Source organism: Loxodonta africana, chromosome 19 (assembly GCF_030014295.1).
Source record: "Loxodonta africana isolate mLoxAfr1 chromosome 19, mLoxAfr1.hap2, whole genome shotgun sequence".
Classification (NCBI taxonomy): domain Eukaryota; kingdom Metazoa; phylum Chordata; class Mammalia; order Proboscidea; family Elephantidae; genus Loxodonta; species Loxodonta africana.
In genome coordinates this window covers 2,563,789-2,575,707 of record NC_087360.1, presented here as the reverse complement: position 1 = coordinate 2,575,707, position 11,919 = coordinate 2,563,789, and the positions used below count along the sequence as shown (strand labels likewise).

At 46.2% G+C, this 11,919-nt stretch overlaps 1 protein-coding gene across 1 annotated transcript in view; it reads right to left on the bottom strand.

The window, feature by feature from the left end:
- Positions 1-220: 220 nt before the first annotated feature.
- LOC135228270 (transmembrane protein 132D-like) overlaps positions 221-11,919 on the bottom strand; it is a 338,352-nt gene continuing 326,653 nt past the window's right edge. Inside the window, exons 3-4 of the mRNA XM_064272952.1 lie at positions 521-667; positions 221-224 (exon numbers count right to left, since the gene is read on the bottom strand). Coding sequence (XP_064129022.1) covers positions 221-224; positions 521-667 — 151 coding nt within the window. The remainder of the gene's footprint in view (positions 225-520; positions 668-11,919) is intronic.

Sequence of the window (11,919 nt, the reverse complement as noted above, 5' to 3'; positions counted from 1 at the left end):
AGACAGATTCGGGTTTTAATTTCTTTCTACAGTGATTCCCCGGCAGATTGCTTGCTGCGTCACCAGGAAATGCTGGTGCATGAATCCAGACAGACACGTTATATTTAAATACACTCAGCAAACGTGGAACACCTCCCTGTACGCCAGCAGGTGACAGGTGAGCTTCTGCTTTGGCCCGTTGCCAAGTGGGCCCTTTTATCCGAGACATCGGGCTTGGCATTCACCTGACGATGTGGGTTTAAGAGGACCAAGCGGATGTGCACTCAGAGGAATTCCATCTACCTGGAGCAGTCCTTGCAAGTGACCAGGTGACCCGAGCCATGCCCTGGTGGTAAGCAGATCCACTGTGAATAACAGCCCACCTTTCCTCAGTAAAGCGTGTCCCCCATCTTCCCTCGAGCACAATAACAGAGATGCCCCCCAAATGCAGAGGGCACCATAAGTGGTTGTTAGCAAGTCTAGGAAGAAGGAAGCCACAGCTGCCGCATGTGTGAATGCACCTGCAGCCTGTGGGACTCACCTGCTTTCCGAGGCAGCAGGTTTCTTCCGGCAAACGATGACAGCTGGCGCGTGCCTCCCCGTGTGATCCGTGCTCTCCCTGACGTCCCAGATGGAGGGGCTGCTGGCTCGCACCCCAACGATGCTCACGCCCTTCTTCACCTTGGCCCTGTGGGGGAAGGACGTGCAAATCTGAGACCGCTCTGGGGGTCCTGGGGAGCTGCCGGTGCCAGAACCCGGTGGGCTCAGCTGTAGGCTTCAGCTCACGTGTAACAGCAAGTAACCACATATTTGCAACCAGCTGGCAATCCATCTGTCCTAAACATTTTTTCCATTTGTCCCGACCTTTGTCAACGGAGCTAGTGACACTAGCTGACCGAGAGCAGGTGTTACTTACATAGAGAAATAGAGTATCACTCTGCTAGTTTATAGCTTTAATTAAAAAAATAGAAAACCCCTAAACAGTTGAAACTGAAGAGAAAATAAGTTGAAACCCATGAACATAAATGGCAACAGTGCACACCCATTGAGAATCTCCCTTGTGCCAGGCCCTGACGGCCCCTTCCTCCACATTTGTGGCTGGTGCTGTCAGCTGCTATCCAGTCCATGCCCACTCAGAGTGACCCCATGGGTGTCCAAGCAGAACTGTGCTCCACAGGGTTTTCAAGGCTGTGACTTTTCGGAATCAGATCACCAGGCTTGTCTTCCGAGGCACCTCTGGGTGGGTTCTAACCACAAACTTTTCAGTTAGCAGTTGAGCGCTTAACTGTTTGAGCCACCCAGGAACCCTTCATCCACATTATCTCAACAACTTTTCCCTATAGTGTTCCAAGTTCAAAACGAGGATGCCAAGACTCAGACAGGATGGGGAATTAGTGACGATCCCTAGGCAAACGCTGGAATTGAGAATGGAGCAGGCCTATCTGCCTGGAGTCCCCAGGTGGTACAAACGGTAAAGCGCTCGGCTGCTCACTGAAAGGTTGGCAGTTTGAATCCACCCGGAGGCTCCTCAGAAGAAAGACCTGGTTGATCTACTTCTGAAAAATCAGCCACTGAAAACCCTGTGGAGCTCAGTTCTACTCTGACGCAGGTGGCGTCTCCAAGAGTTCGAATCAACTTGACGGCAACTGGTTGGTTGGTTGGTCTCTGTAGATGAAATCTTGGCAAAAATCTGATCTCACTATTTTGGTGTCGTTTATGAAGGTCCAGATACAGAGTAATACACATCTTCCTCCCTGCCAGAGGGTGCCGTGAACTGACACGGGCTGTAGATACAGTTAATGCCATGTCTACCAATAAACTGAGGGAACCTGTATTTCCCCACTGGTTCTCCTCTGACACACATGGACTCACCTGGAGTCGGAGCTGCCCCCCGCGGCAACTGGTTTACCTGACTTTCAGGTGTGTGCTCTTTCTACTACATAATCGTCATCATCACCATCATGCCATCTTCATCATCACCAGAGTACTCAATACGCACGGAGGCACTCAGCTAAGTTCATGGGACAGTTTTCTCATTTACTTCTTACAGTGGCCTATAAGGTCAGTATCATTTTGAATTTTCTTTGAGCAGATAAGAAACCTGGGGTTTGGGGAAGTAGAGTGACTTGCCCGGAATCCCTCAGCTCACGGGTAGGGTAGGGGAGCCAGGATTTGATGCGGCCTCACCAGAGGGTCAGCAGCTGGAATCCACAAGCCGCTTCTTGGAAACCCTGTGGGGCAGTTCCACTCTGTCCTACAGGGTCACTGGTCACTATGAGTCAACAATCGACTGGATGACAAAGGGTTTGGTTTTTTAGGTAACCACAGTGCAGAACAGCCTTTCTGATCTCACGCTGCATTTTCTGGTGCCAAAGCCACTTATTTTGAATCCACTTACATTCCGTCTTATTCAATGCTAGTCAGTCGTGTTAACTAACTAACATCCACCTGGACTTTAAACAAAAATGCATTTACCAAAGTACCTGCCCTTTCCATCACAGATTTCTTGTATTATTTCTTTCCCCTTCCTCCCTTCTGGAGCCCTGGTGGTGCAGTGGTTAAACTGCTCAGCTGCCAGCCAAAAGGTCGGCGGCTCAAATTCAAACTCACCAGCTGCTCCGTGGGAGAAAGATGTGGCAGACTGCTTCTGTAAAGATTGCAGCCTTGGAAACCCTATGGAGCAGTTCCACTCTGTCCTATAGGGTCCCTGTGAGTCAGAATGGACTCAACTGCAATGGGTTTGGGTTTTCGGGTTTTCCTCTCTTCCTTGCCTCTTCCTTCTTTGATGCAAGTGGTAGGTGATATGCCTACTGGTTTTTCTCCAAGTTACCTATGGCTCTTCCCCTGGAGACAGGCTGGATGAGGGAGGGGAAGGAAAACACAGCAGAAACAGTTTCCTTCTGTCCTTATTTTCCTCTAAGAAACTTCATAAGAATACAAAACATATCAGGATTGTGAAGTACATGTTAAAAGGGCAATATGATAAACAGCAAAAAATTTGATTTATAAACTGACTTACATGCTTGGAAAAAAAAGTTTCCTGTTATGTTTTCTCTTCTTGGTCCCTTGGGGAAAATGGGAGGAGTTTTGAAACGAGAAAACGAACACGTTGATCAGGATGGATAGAAGACAATGCCGAGACTGGAGCACTCTGAAGTATGAATTCCAGACTTAAGATTGTTTTATCTGCATGAAGATACAGACAAGAAGATGGTCCAGAGTCTGCGTGGCTAAAACCGTCACTCCTATGTCAGAAGAGACAGCGAGACCACACTCCCACCGCTCGGGGGAGGAAGACAGGGGCTCAGAGAGAAAAAAAGACATGCCTGTTCCTAACACAGAACTGTTTCTTCCACAGAAGCAATTCTTAGACACGAGGAGCAGAAAAGAGCTAAGAAAGCAGGCCTGAGGCCACCATCCCTACAAAGGCCTGCCCGCAAGGGGGGCCCTGGGCTGGCATCCGGGAACCTGGATTTCAGAAGGGTTCCCATATTTCCACGACAGGTGAGAAAACTATATGGTTTACGCTGAACCCTGCTTTCCTGCTGGAGTGTGGAGTTTGGGTACCCGCTAGGCAGAGGACGCCTGCGTGACCAGCCCCAATAAAACCCTGGGTGCTGAGTGTCTGATGGGGCTCCCTGGTAGATGACATTTCACAAGAGTTGTTACACGTTGCTGGGAAAATGAAAGGTGTCCCCTGCGATTCCACGGGGAGAAGCCTGTGGCAGCTCATTCCTGGCTTTTCCTAGACCTCACCCCATGAGGCTTTCCCTTGGCTGAATTTGCTTTGTGCCCTTCCACTGTTACTAAATCGCAGCTGGGAGTTCAGGGATAGGCTGAGTGCTGGAGTCCTCCTAGCGAGCCATGGGACCTGGTGGTTGTCTTGGGGACCTCCCGACACATATACTGTTCTACAAAGAGAAGCAGGGTTGCATTTTACATGGGGTCTGGGGTGCTAAAGTCTTAACATTTTCTAGAAGGTGACCATTATGTATGGCGTGATTTCTAGGGGGAAAAACACCCTAAAGGACTAGTATTGTGTTTTAAGTAGCCATGGTACGAACATTTTGAACACTGTCACTTTCAAGCTGGAAATTGCACGCGCTGGCCCCCATCTGACCTTCTGGACACTTGGCTGAAACACTCAGGCAGATAAACTACGATTCCTGCTTTGCAGAAGCTCAATTAAATCGTAGGCAACCAAGACGTGCTGGTGAAAAGTTCAATTCGCTGTGGACAGCACTATTAAGATGAATCCTAAAGGCAGTCCCAATTACTGTGCACTGGAATTTTATTGAATGTAATTTGCTTTAAATAAATAGGCCATCACACTGTATCTGGCAATTTTTTGATCATACAGGGGATTATCATTGTATAGCCCTTTTCTGATATATCATGGGTTTAGTATATTTTTCTTAAACTTTATTCCTAAGTAGGTCATTTGGAATTTGGATCATGTTTCTCCAGTGAATCCTTTTTAAGTTTCTAGGAAAGAATACAGCTGCTTATTTAACCATAAAATAGCCAATACGCAGTAGCTGCTGCTAATTATTCCGTTGTAGTGACAAGAAGCTGTAATTTACAGCATTACGTCTGAGGGGAACTTCTTTCTGAAAGGTAGTGCAGGGTATCAGGAAGGTGTCTTTCCTACACAGGATATTATCATAAGTGAGTACACACACATTTCTAGGGCATATTTGGGGTGCTCTGAAATGGAGAAGGGATATTTCCTAAGGGGATATCCTTGTGTAATGTGTGTATGTCCAGTATCAACGTACATAAGAAAACTGGGTATTTATTTCTTAAAGGGAGTCCCCGGGAGGTACAAATGGCCAATGAGCTCGGTGGTTAATTGAAAGGTTGGCAGTTCGAACCCACCCAGAGGCACTTTGGAAGAAAGGCCTGGCAATCTACTTCTGAAAATCAGCTGCTGAAAATCCCATGGAGCACAGTTCTACTCTGGCACACATGGGGTTGCCATGTGTCAGTGTCGACTCGACAGCAACTGGAACTGGGTTCTTATAGATGGTCCCTGTGTAGGTTTACGTTGGGTTAATACTCTTAGAGACTGTCCGTGTGTTGGTTTGTTTTGGGTTAATACTTCTGAAACAATGGTCCCAGAGCTCTAAGTGGCAGCCTTTTGGAGCCTTCAGGTTAGCTCTTATAACACATGCAGTGTGGATTCACAGGTCTATACCAAATGCTAATCCCTCCTTTTGTTTATGACAACTGAGTTACTTACATTTGTTAATGGAAGTTTTGTAACCTACTTGTGCTTCAGTAAATACAGGTTCCATTGACAGCCTCATTATGCAGAGATAAACAGAGCCCTTGATTTCAGAAGACTCTCTGCCGTGTATTTATACTTAGTAATATATTCACCATGGTAATGGGGGGAAAAGCCATAATTTTCCCCATGGTATGTACATGTATTGTGGATTGGTACACTGCGGATTGGTCTGAGGGTATACTGCATCTATAAAGCATAGCAGCGCTACAGAATATATATCCCAAGCACAGTGTTCAGTAATATAATTAAAATAGCTCATTATCTGGACTCATAGTTGTGGTAGACACTTGTTTTCATCTCCAGCATCTAATCCCTTGTATTATGGATCATGGCATCCTGGTGTAGCTTACTTGACCCACCCCTCCCCTACTTCATACCATGAGGATGGGGTTGTCCATCAAGGGCTTCTTCCCACCACCCTGGCCGAAAAGGTGGACACCTGGCCTAAGCCAGTCCAAGTTGGAATCTCTCTCTCCTGGAATTTAATCTTGAGTGAAAAGGCACAGAAAGTGAAAAAAAGCTGGAGGAAATTCATCCAGTCCTAGTGAAACTGTGTACTGGTTCCCAATGTCTGGCTCCCAGGAGTTAGTGTAGCCAAACTTCTCTGAATTTGTCTCTTCAGCTTTTCCTTTGAGCCTATGAAATACTTTACATCTTCTAATCCAATCCTTGTCCTTAATTTATCACAGCTGAAGTTCCAATTATCATTTACATTTGCACAGTTAGGGCAGGCTAAGCTGCTGTGACAAAGAGATCCCAAGTATTTGACAACTTCAAGATGAAGGAAATTTATCTCTTTCTCCTGTAACAATTCATTGCTAGTGTTCTAGGTCAGTGTGTAGTTCTCCTCCACTCAGTCATTCAGGGGTCAAAGCTGATGTTGGTTCTACTAGGTTCAACCTATGTGGCTTCCCTGTCACTCTCTTCATCACCATTCCAGCCAGCTGGAAGGAGGACCGAGCAACAGACCAAGTTTAAGGGTTTCCTCTTAAACAAGTGGAGCAGGTATTGTACGTCCACTTCCATTCACATTCCATGGGAAGAGCCTAGTCTCATGGATGGCCAAACCTGGTCGCAAAGGCAGGGGAGATGGGAAGTCAATCTTTATCCATGCAGCCATAGTCCAACCATGACTCTATTACTGTGGGAGAAAGAGAGATGGGTTTTAGTGGACGGTTAGCATCTTCACCACAACAACTCAAGGACTCAAATTGAGGGACGCTGTCAGCATCCTAGAAACCTCAAATTTGAGTTGAGTCTCCTATCTCACTGGACCAAGAGACTAAGGCTGATGAAAAATGTGTCCCCCAGAGCAAGTGTGTGTGTGTTAGAGTTAATTTTAGAATTAGGGTCAACCACTTGAGTGCAGCCCGTGTGTGATGTGTTGCTATCCGTGGGGCACTGCTTGTTCTAGAGAGACATAAGGACGTGTAGGGCAGGGTCCCTAACGTCAAAGAACAGCCATCTGTGGGGAGATTGGAGAGATCAAACATGGACAGGAGTTTGTTCACAGGAAGAAGGAGGTCTCCGAAAACCCAGTGGGAACATCCAAGAAAAGGGGGTTATGAGTTGGATTGCGAGCCTCATAAAGATATGTAGGAGCCCTGGTGGTCCAGTGGTTAAGTGCTCGGCTGCTAACTGAAAGGTCAGCTATTCAAACTCACTAGCAGCTCTGTGGGAGGAAGACGTGGCAGTCTGCTTCCATACAGCCCTAGAAATCCTACGGGTCACTACAAGTCAGAATCAACTAGACAGCAACAGGGTTGAGTTTATAAAGATATGATGAATTCCTAACCCCTGGTACCTGTAAACTTGACCTTATTTGGAAATAGGGTCTTTGAAGATGTTATCAGTTTAGATAAGGTCATGCTGGAGTAGGGGGTCCTGACCCAATCTGAGTGTGTCCTATAAAAGAGAAGAAAAGGCACAGAGACAGACAGACCAAGGAACGATGGCCATGCGGAGATGTATCTGCAAGAGAGGGAACACCTGGGGCCACTGGAAGCTGAGAGACAAGGAAGGGTGGTCCCCTTTCAGAGAGAACACCAGATGTACCCTGAAGTAAGAAGACTACCCTTCAGAACCATGGAAAACGAGTTTCTGTTCTCAAAAGCCACCCAGTTTGTGGTACTTGTTTACGTCGCCCTAGGGGACAATAACAAGTGAGAAGACAAAGAGGGCAGTCTAGAGAGGGCAAGCCAGGTTGCGATGTGGACTGCCGGTGGACATTCTTACTAAATGGTGATTAATTGGACGTTAAAGGCCATGGAGCTTGTACACTCACCAGCTCCAGAGGGCGCCATTCATACAGATGATGACCTGAGTGAGGTCTTGCAGAGCTGGTCACTGCACAACTTCCACAACTGTATGCGGCAGCCCTGATTCTACTAAACACGCTGTTTTCATCACAGGTAATCCTCGTCTCACTCTACCAGCTCCAGGGACAAATAAAACAGGTTCAAGTGGCAGACACTCTGGCTACCTACCAACTCAAGAGGGTCCAGGAAGAAGACAAGCCAAAGCAAGGCAGCACTGCATTTTGGCCCAAAGGTGACCAGAGTGTGCTGTCAAGTCCCCAACCAGGCCAGTTGCTAGCTCTGAGGACCCTCTGACTCTCCCGGGGCCCCGGAAGTCAGCCCTCTTCACCCCAGAACAGAGAGATGTTCCCTGACTTTTCAAAGTGTCTTCAGAGCTAAATGCCTCCTGCACATAATCTCCAGTCCTTTCCAGCATCTGGCTCTCCTCCTGTCATGTGACACACAAAAGCCACAGGCGGCCAGCCGTTCCGACGGTGCCAGCTCTGGACAGAAACGTGACAGCAGAAGCAGGAGAGAAGGAATGGATGCCAGACCAGAGTGGGCCCTGACATCATCTCCCAGCATGATTAACATGGACACCAACTCTAGGGAGCTGTGGAGTGACTCCCCCTCACTCCCACCATGCCAAGAAAACAAACAAACAAACAAAAAACCTTGGAAGGAAATAACTGAAGCAGGTGATGGACAACACCAGATGAGCAAACCAAACATGTCCCTCCTTTGGTTATTCGTTCAATTCATTCAACAAATGCATCTTAAGTCCCTCCTATTTTCCAGTAACTATTTTCAGAACTGAATATCCAGTTAGGAACAAAGTAGACATGTTTCCTGTTGTCAGAGAACTAACGTTCTAGTCAGGGGGACAGTGCACACACACACACATGCATGTACACGCACACACATGCCCGCACACGCACATACATATGCACACACACACATATGCACATGTGCACACACACACACATACATACACACGCATGCACACATGCCCACACACGCACGCACACATATACACACACACGCACACATTTATGATGTCCATAAGTTCACTGAAGGAAAAAAGGAAGCAAGGGAAGAGAATAGAGAGCTTGGTGGTGACTATTTTAAAGAAGAAAAGATTTAAAATTTTTGTTACCCATATGCATGTCAAATGGTGAAGCCAACACTTAAAACGTGGGCAGGAAGAAGAAAAACTACATGTATGCATATCACTCTGCCAACAGCCAGCTGCTGTCCGGTCCACTCCCACTCGTGGCAACCCCATGTGTGTCAGAGAACAACTGTGCTCCTTCGGGTTTTCAGTGGCTGGTTTTTTGGAAGTAGATAGCCAGGACTATCTTCCAAGGTGACCCTGAGTGGACTTGAACCTCCAACCTTTCAATTAGCAGCCAAGCGCTTACCCACTGCACCACCAGGGCTCCCTCCACACATACACAGATGTATTATAAAGTCTGACTTGTGTTTTGGTTCACATGTGAGTGGGGAGGGACTCCGTTTGTCCCTCCTGAAAATAGCCGGACCACTAGGCAGCAGTCGAGGATGCTGTTTAAATATCCTGTAGCTTATTTTGTGAGAACAGTATTTATGGATTCACAGGAATAATTGTGGCTCCATGCAAAGAGGTTATTCTCATTAAAAAATAATGAGTTTGATACAGACCCACCCCTGAGCACGGCCTCCTGTAAATGGACAGCAGGGCTGAGAGGGGAAGAGCAGGCGAGAGTAGGGGAAGCTATACTGCCTCACCGCCACTTCCAGAGACACAGGTCAAATCACCTGCCTCACGGACATGAAGCCACACGTGACGACACACTGTCTCTGAACAGCCCAAGTCCTCATGGTTAGGACAGATGCCCTCTTCTTTACATGCTATTAAACCTCTCATCCTAGGGTCGTCATATACTCTATTTTGCACAAATCACGCGTGCCTTCTGCGTTTCTTTGCCAGCTGTGTTCTCCCTCCACGAGCAGCGCCGTGCCAATCGTCTTCCACGTGTGCTGTAAAAAGATTAGCACAGTGCATTTACTCAAATACCTCCTGGCAGAGGGCGCGGCTGGTGAACAAACGCAGAAGGCAAGCGTTATTTTCATAAATAGGGTAAACCCGCAGGTGTGCAGGAAACAATTCCTGCTCTTTACTGAATACAAAGAATTCTATGAGAGAGTGTGGGTCAAGCCCTCAACACAGTGCCCTGCGGAAAACAGATTTTAAATGTTATTATTTGTTACACAGGAACCTGGACACCTGCCTGTTTTGAAGCCATTTTCTCCTCTTGCCATCTCGTCCAAACAATGACCACTAACCAAAGCCCTGATTCTTCTAAAGACAAAATAAAACATAATCCTTGCACTCCAATGGGAGATATAAGATGCAGACATAAATTTCAAATCGACCCTAGAAGTTCCAAATTAAGGCAGTAACCTTCCCAGAGCCAGCAGGACACATATTTTCAAAAACTCGTCCAGGAGGGCCTTTTTGGCTGACAAGTACCTATAAAGATTACGGCCTAGAAAACCCCATGGAGCAGCTCTGGTCTGTCACACGGGTCGCTATTAGTCAGGATCAACTTGACGGCCCCCAGCAACAACAACAGACCTCCTAACACTGGACTACACTTCCCTGTTTTCCAGGGTTTCACGAGGCACCCAGGGACTGGGCTTCACTTGATTTCCACGGTTTTGGAACAGGCCTAATTTTACTGTCTGTACAAGCCCCAACCCTCTAATTTCACTAGAACACATAATAGAACTGTATTGCTGTTTTCTCCAGGCTGCAAGGTTACTAGCGTCTTAGAGAAATTGGTTAAATATACTTCTTTAATTAAGGAAGACATTTTTTAAATCAAAATCTCAACTATGGTTAAAAACTCACATTTTCAGGTATTTTTTTTGGGGGGAGGGCATGTTAATTTTTTATTAACTGTTTTTTTTTTCTTTTTTAGCATTAAAAAAGTAATCTAAAAAAAACAAGGTGCAAATGACGACACCTGAGAAGTAAGAGTCTCTGAGACTGCAGACTTGTGTACCTGTCTTACCCCAGTTGAGTAGGAATCTCCAGGGAGAAAAACACATCTAAATACGTAGATTTTTTACTCTAAAGGTAACACACCACATGTTTTCATGCACCTTATTTACACACACACACACACACACGCACGCATGCTAGAAAACATACCTCGGGGGGTTGTCTGTATCAGCACCTCCAGACACACTGCATTGTTTTTATTACAACTGCAAACCAATCCACCTTGTAGCTGTATTTGAACACGAGCTACTTGACTGGCGCCTATCTAAAGGACAAATAGATGTTTCCCATCTTTTGATGCCACAAACAACACTTCATGTACACACAGCTTTGCACACACATACACGTATACTTCTAGAACAAATTCCTGAAAATGGAACTGCCAAGTCAAAACAGATGCATGTTTTTAATATTGTTGTTCTTGTCAGCTGCCACTGAGTTAGCCCTGACTCCTGGCAACCCCATGTACAACAGAACAAAATGTTGCCTGGTCCTGCGCCATCTTCAAGATCGCTTGTGGCAGCCACGGTGTATTTTGGGTGTCTTCCAACCTAGGGGGCTGACCTTCCAGCACTATATCAGACACTGTTCTGTTGTGATCCATAGGGTTTTTGTTGGCTGATGTCGGAAGTAGGTTGCCAGACCTTTCTCCCTAGTCTTAGGCTGAAACCTGTCCACCATGGGTGACCCTTCTGGCATTTGAAATACTGCTGGCATCACTTCCAGCATCACAACAACACGCCAGCCACCACAGTGTGGCAAACTGAGAGATGGGTGGGCAGTGATTTCAATACTGGTACGCTTGCTAAATTGCCATTCAAAGAAACTATACCAATTGGCACTGAAGGTGTATGCAGGAGCCTGTTTTCTAACCTGGGATCTTTGCATATCTGATAAACAAAAATGGTATTTCATTAAGTACTGAGTGTTGCTGAACTTTTTTCCCATAGCTATATCTGAATTTCCTAATCATTATTAAATGACTGCTTGCATCCTTCGCCTGTTTCTCTAAGTGCTTTGTTGGTCCTGTTTTTGTTTATTAGGAAATCGAAGTGTAAGGAAATTAACCTTTTGATCCACCTGGAATTTATTTTAGTGTGGGAAATGAGATAAGGATCCAGCTTTATTTCCTCCCCACATTGGTTTTATTGGCACTATTTATTAAGTGATTCACCCAGTACCCGTGGATTTTAAATGCCATCTTTAAAAAACATACCCTAAATTCATGTATTTTTTTAGGTTTATTTCAGGCCTCTCTATCCACTTTTATTGATCTGCCTGCCTCTCATGAGCAGGTGCCCAAATGT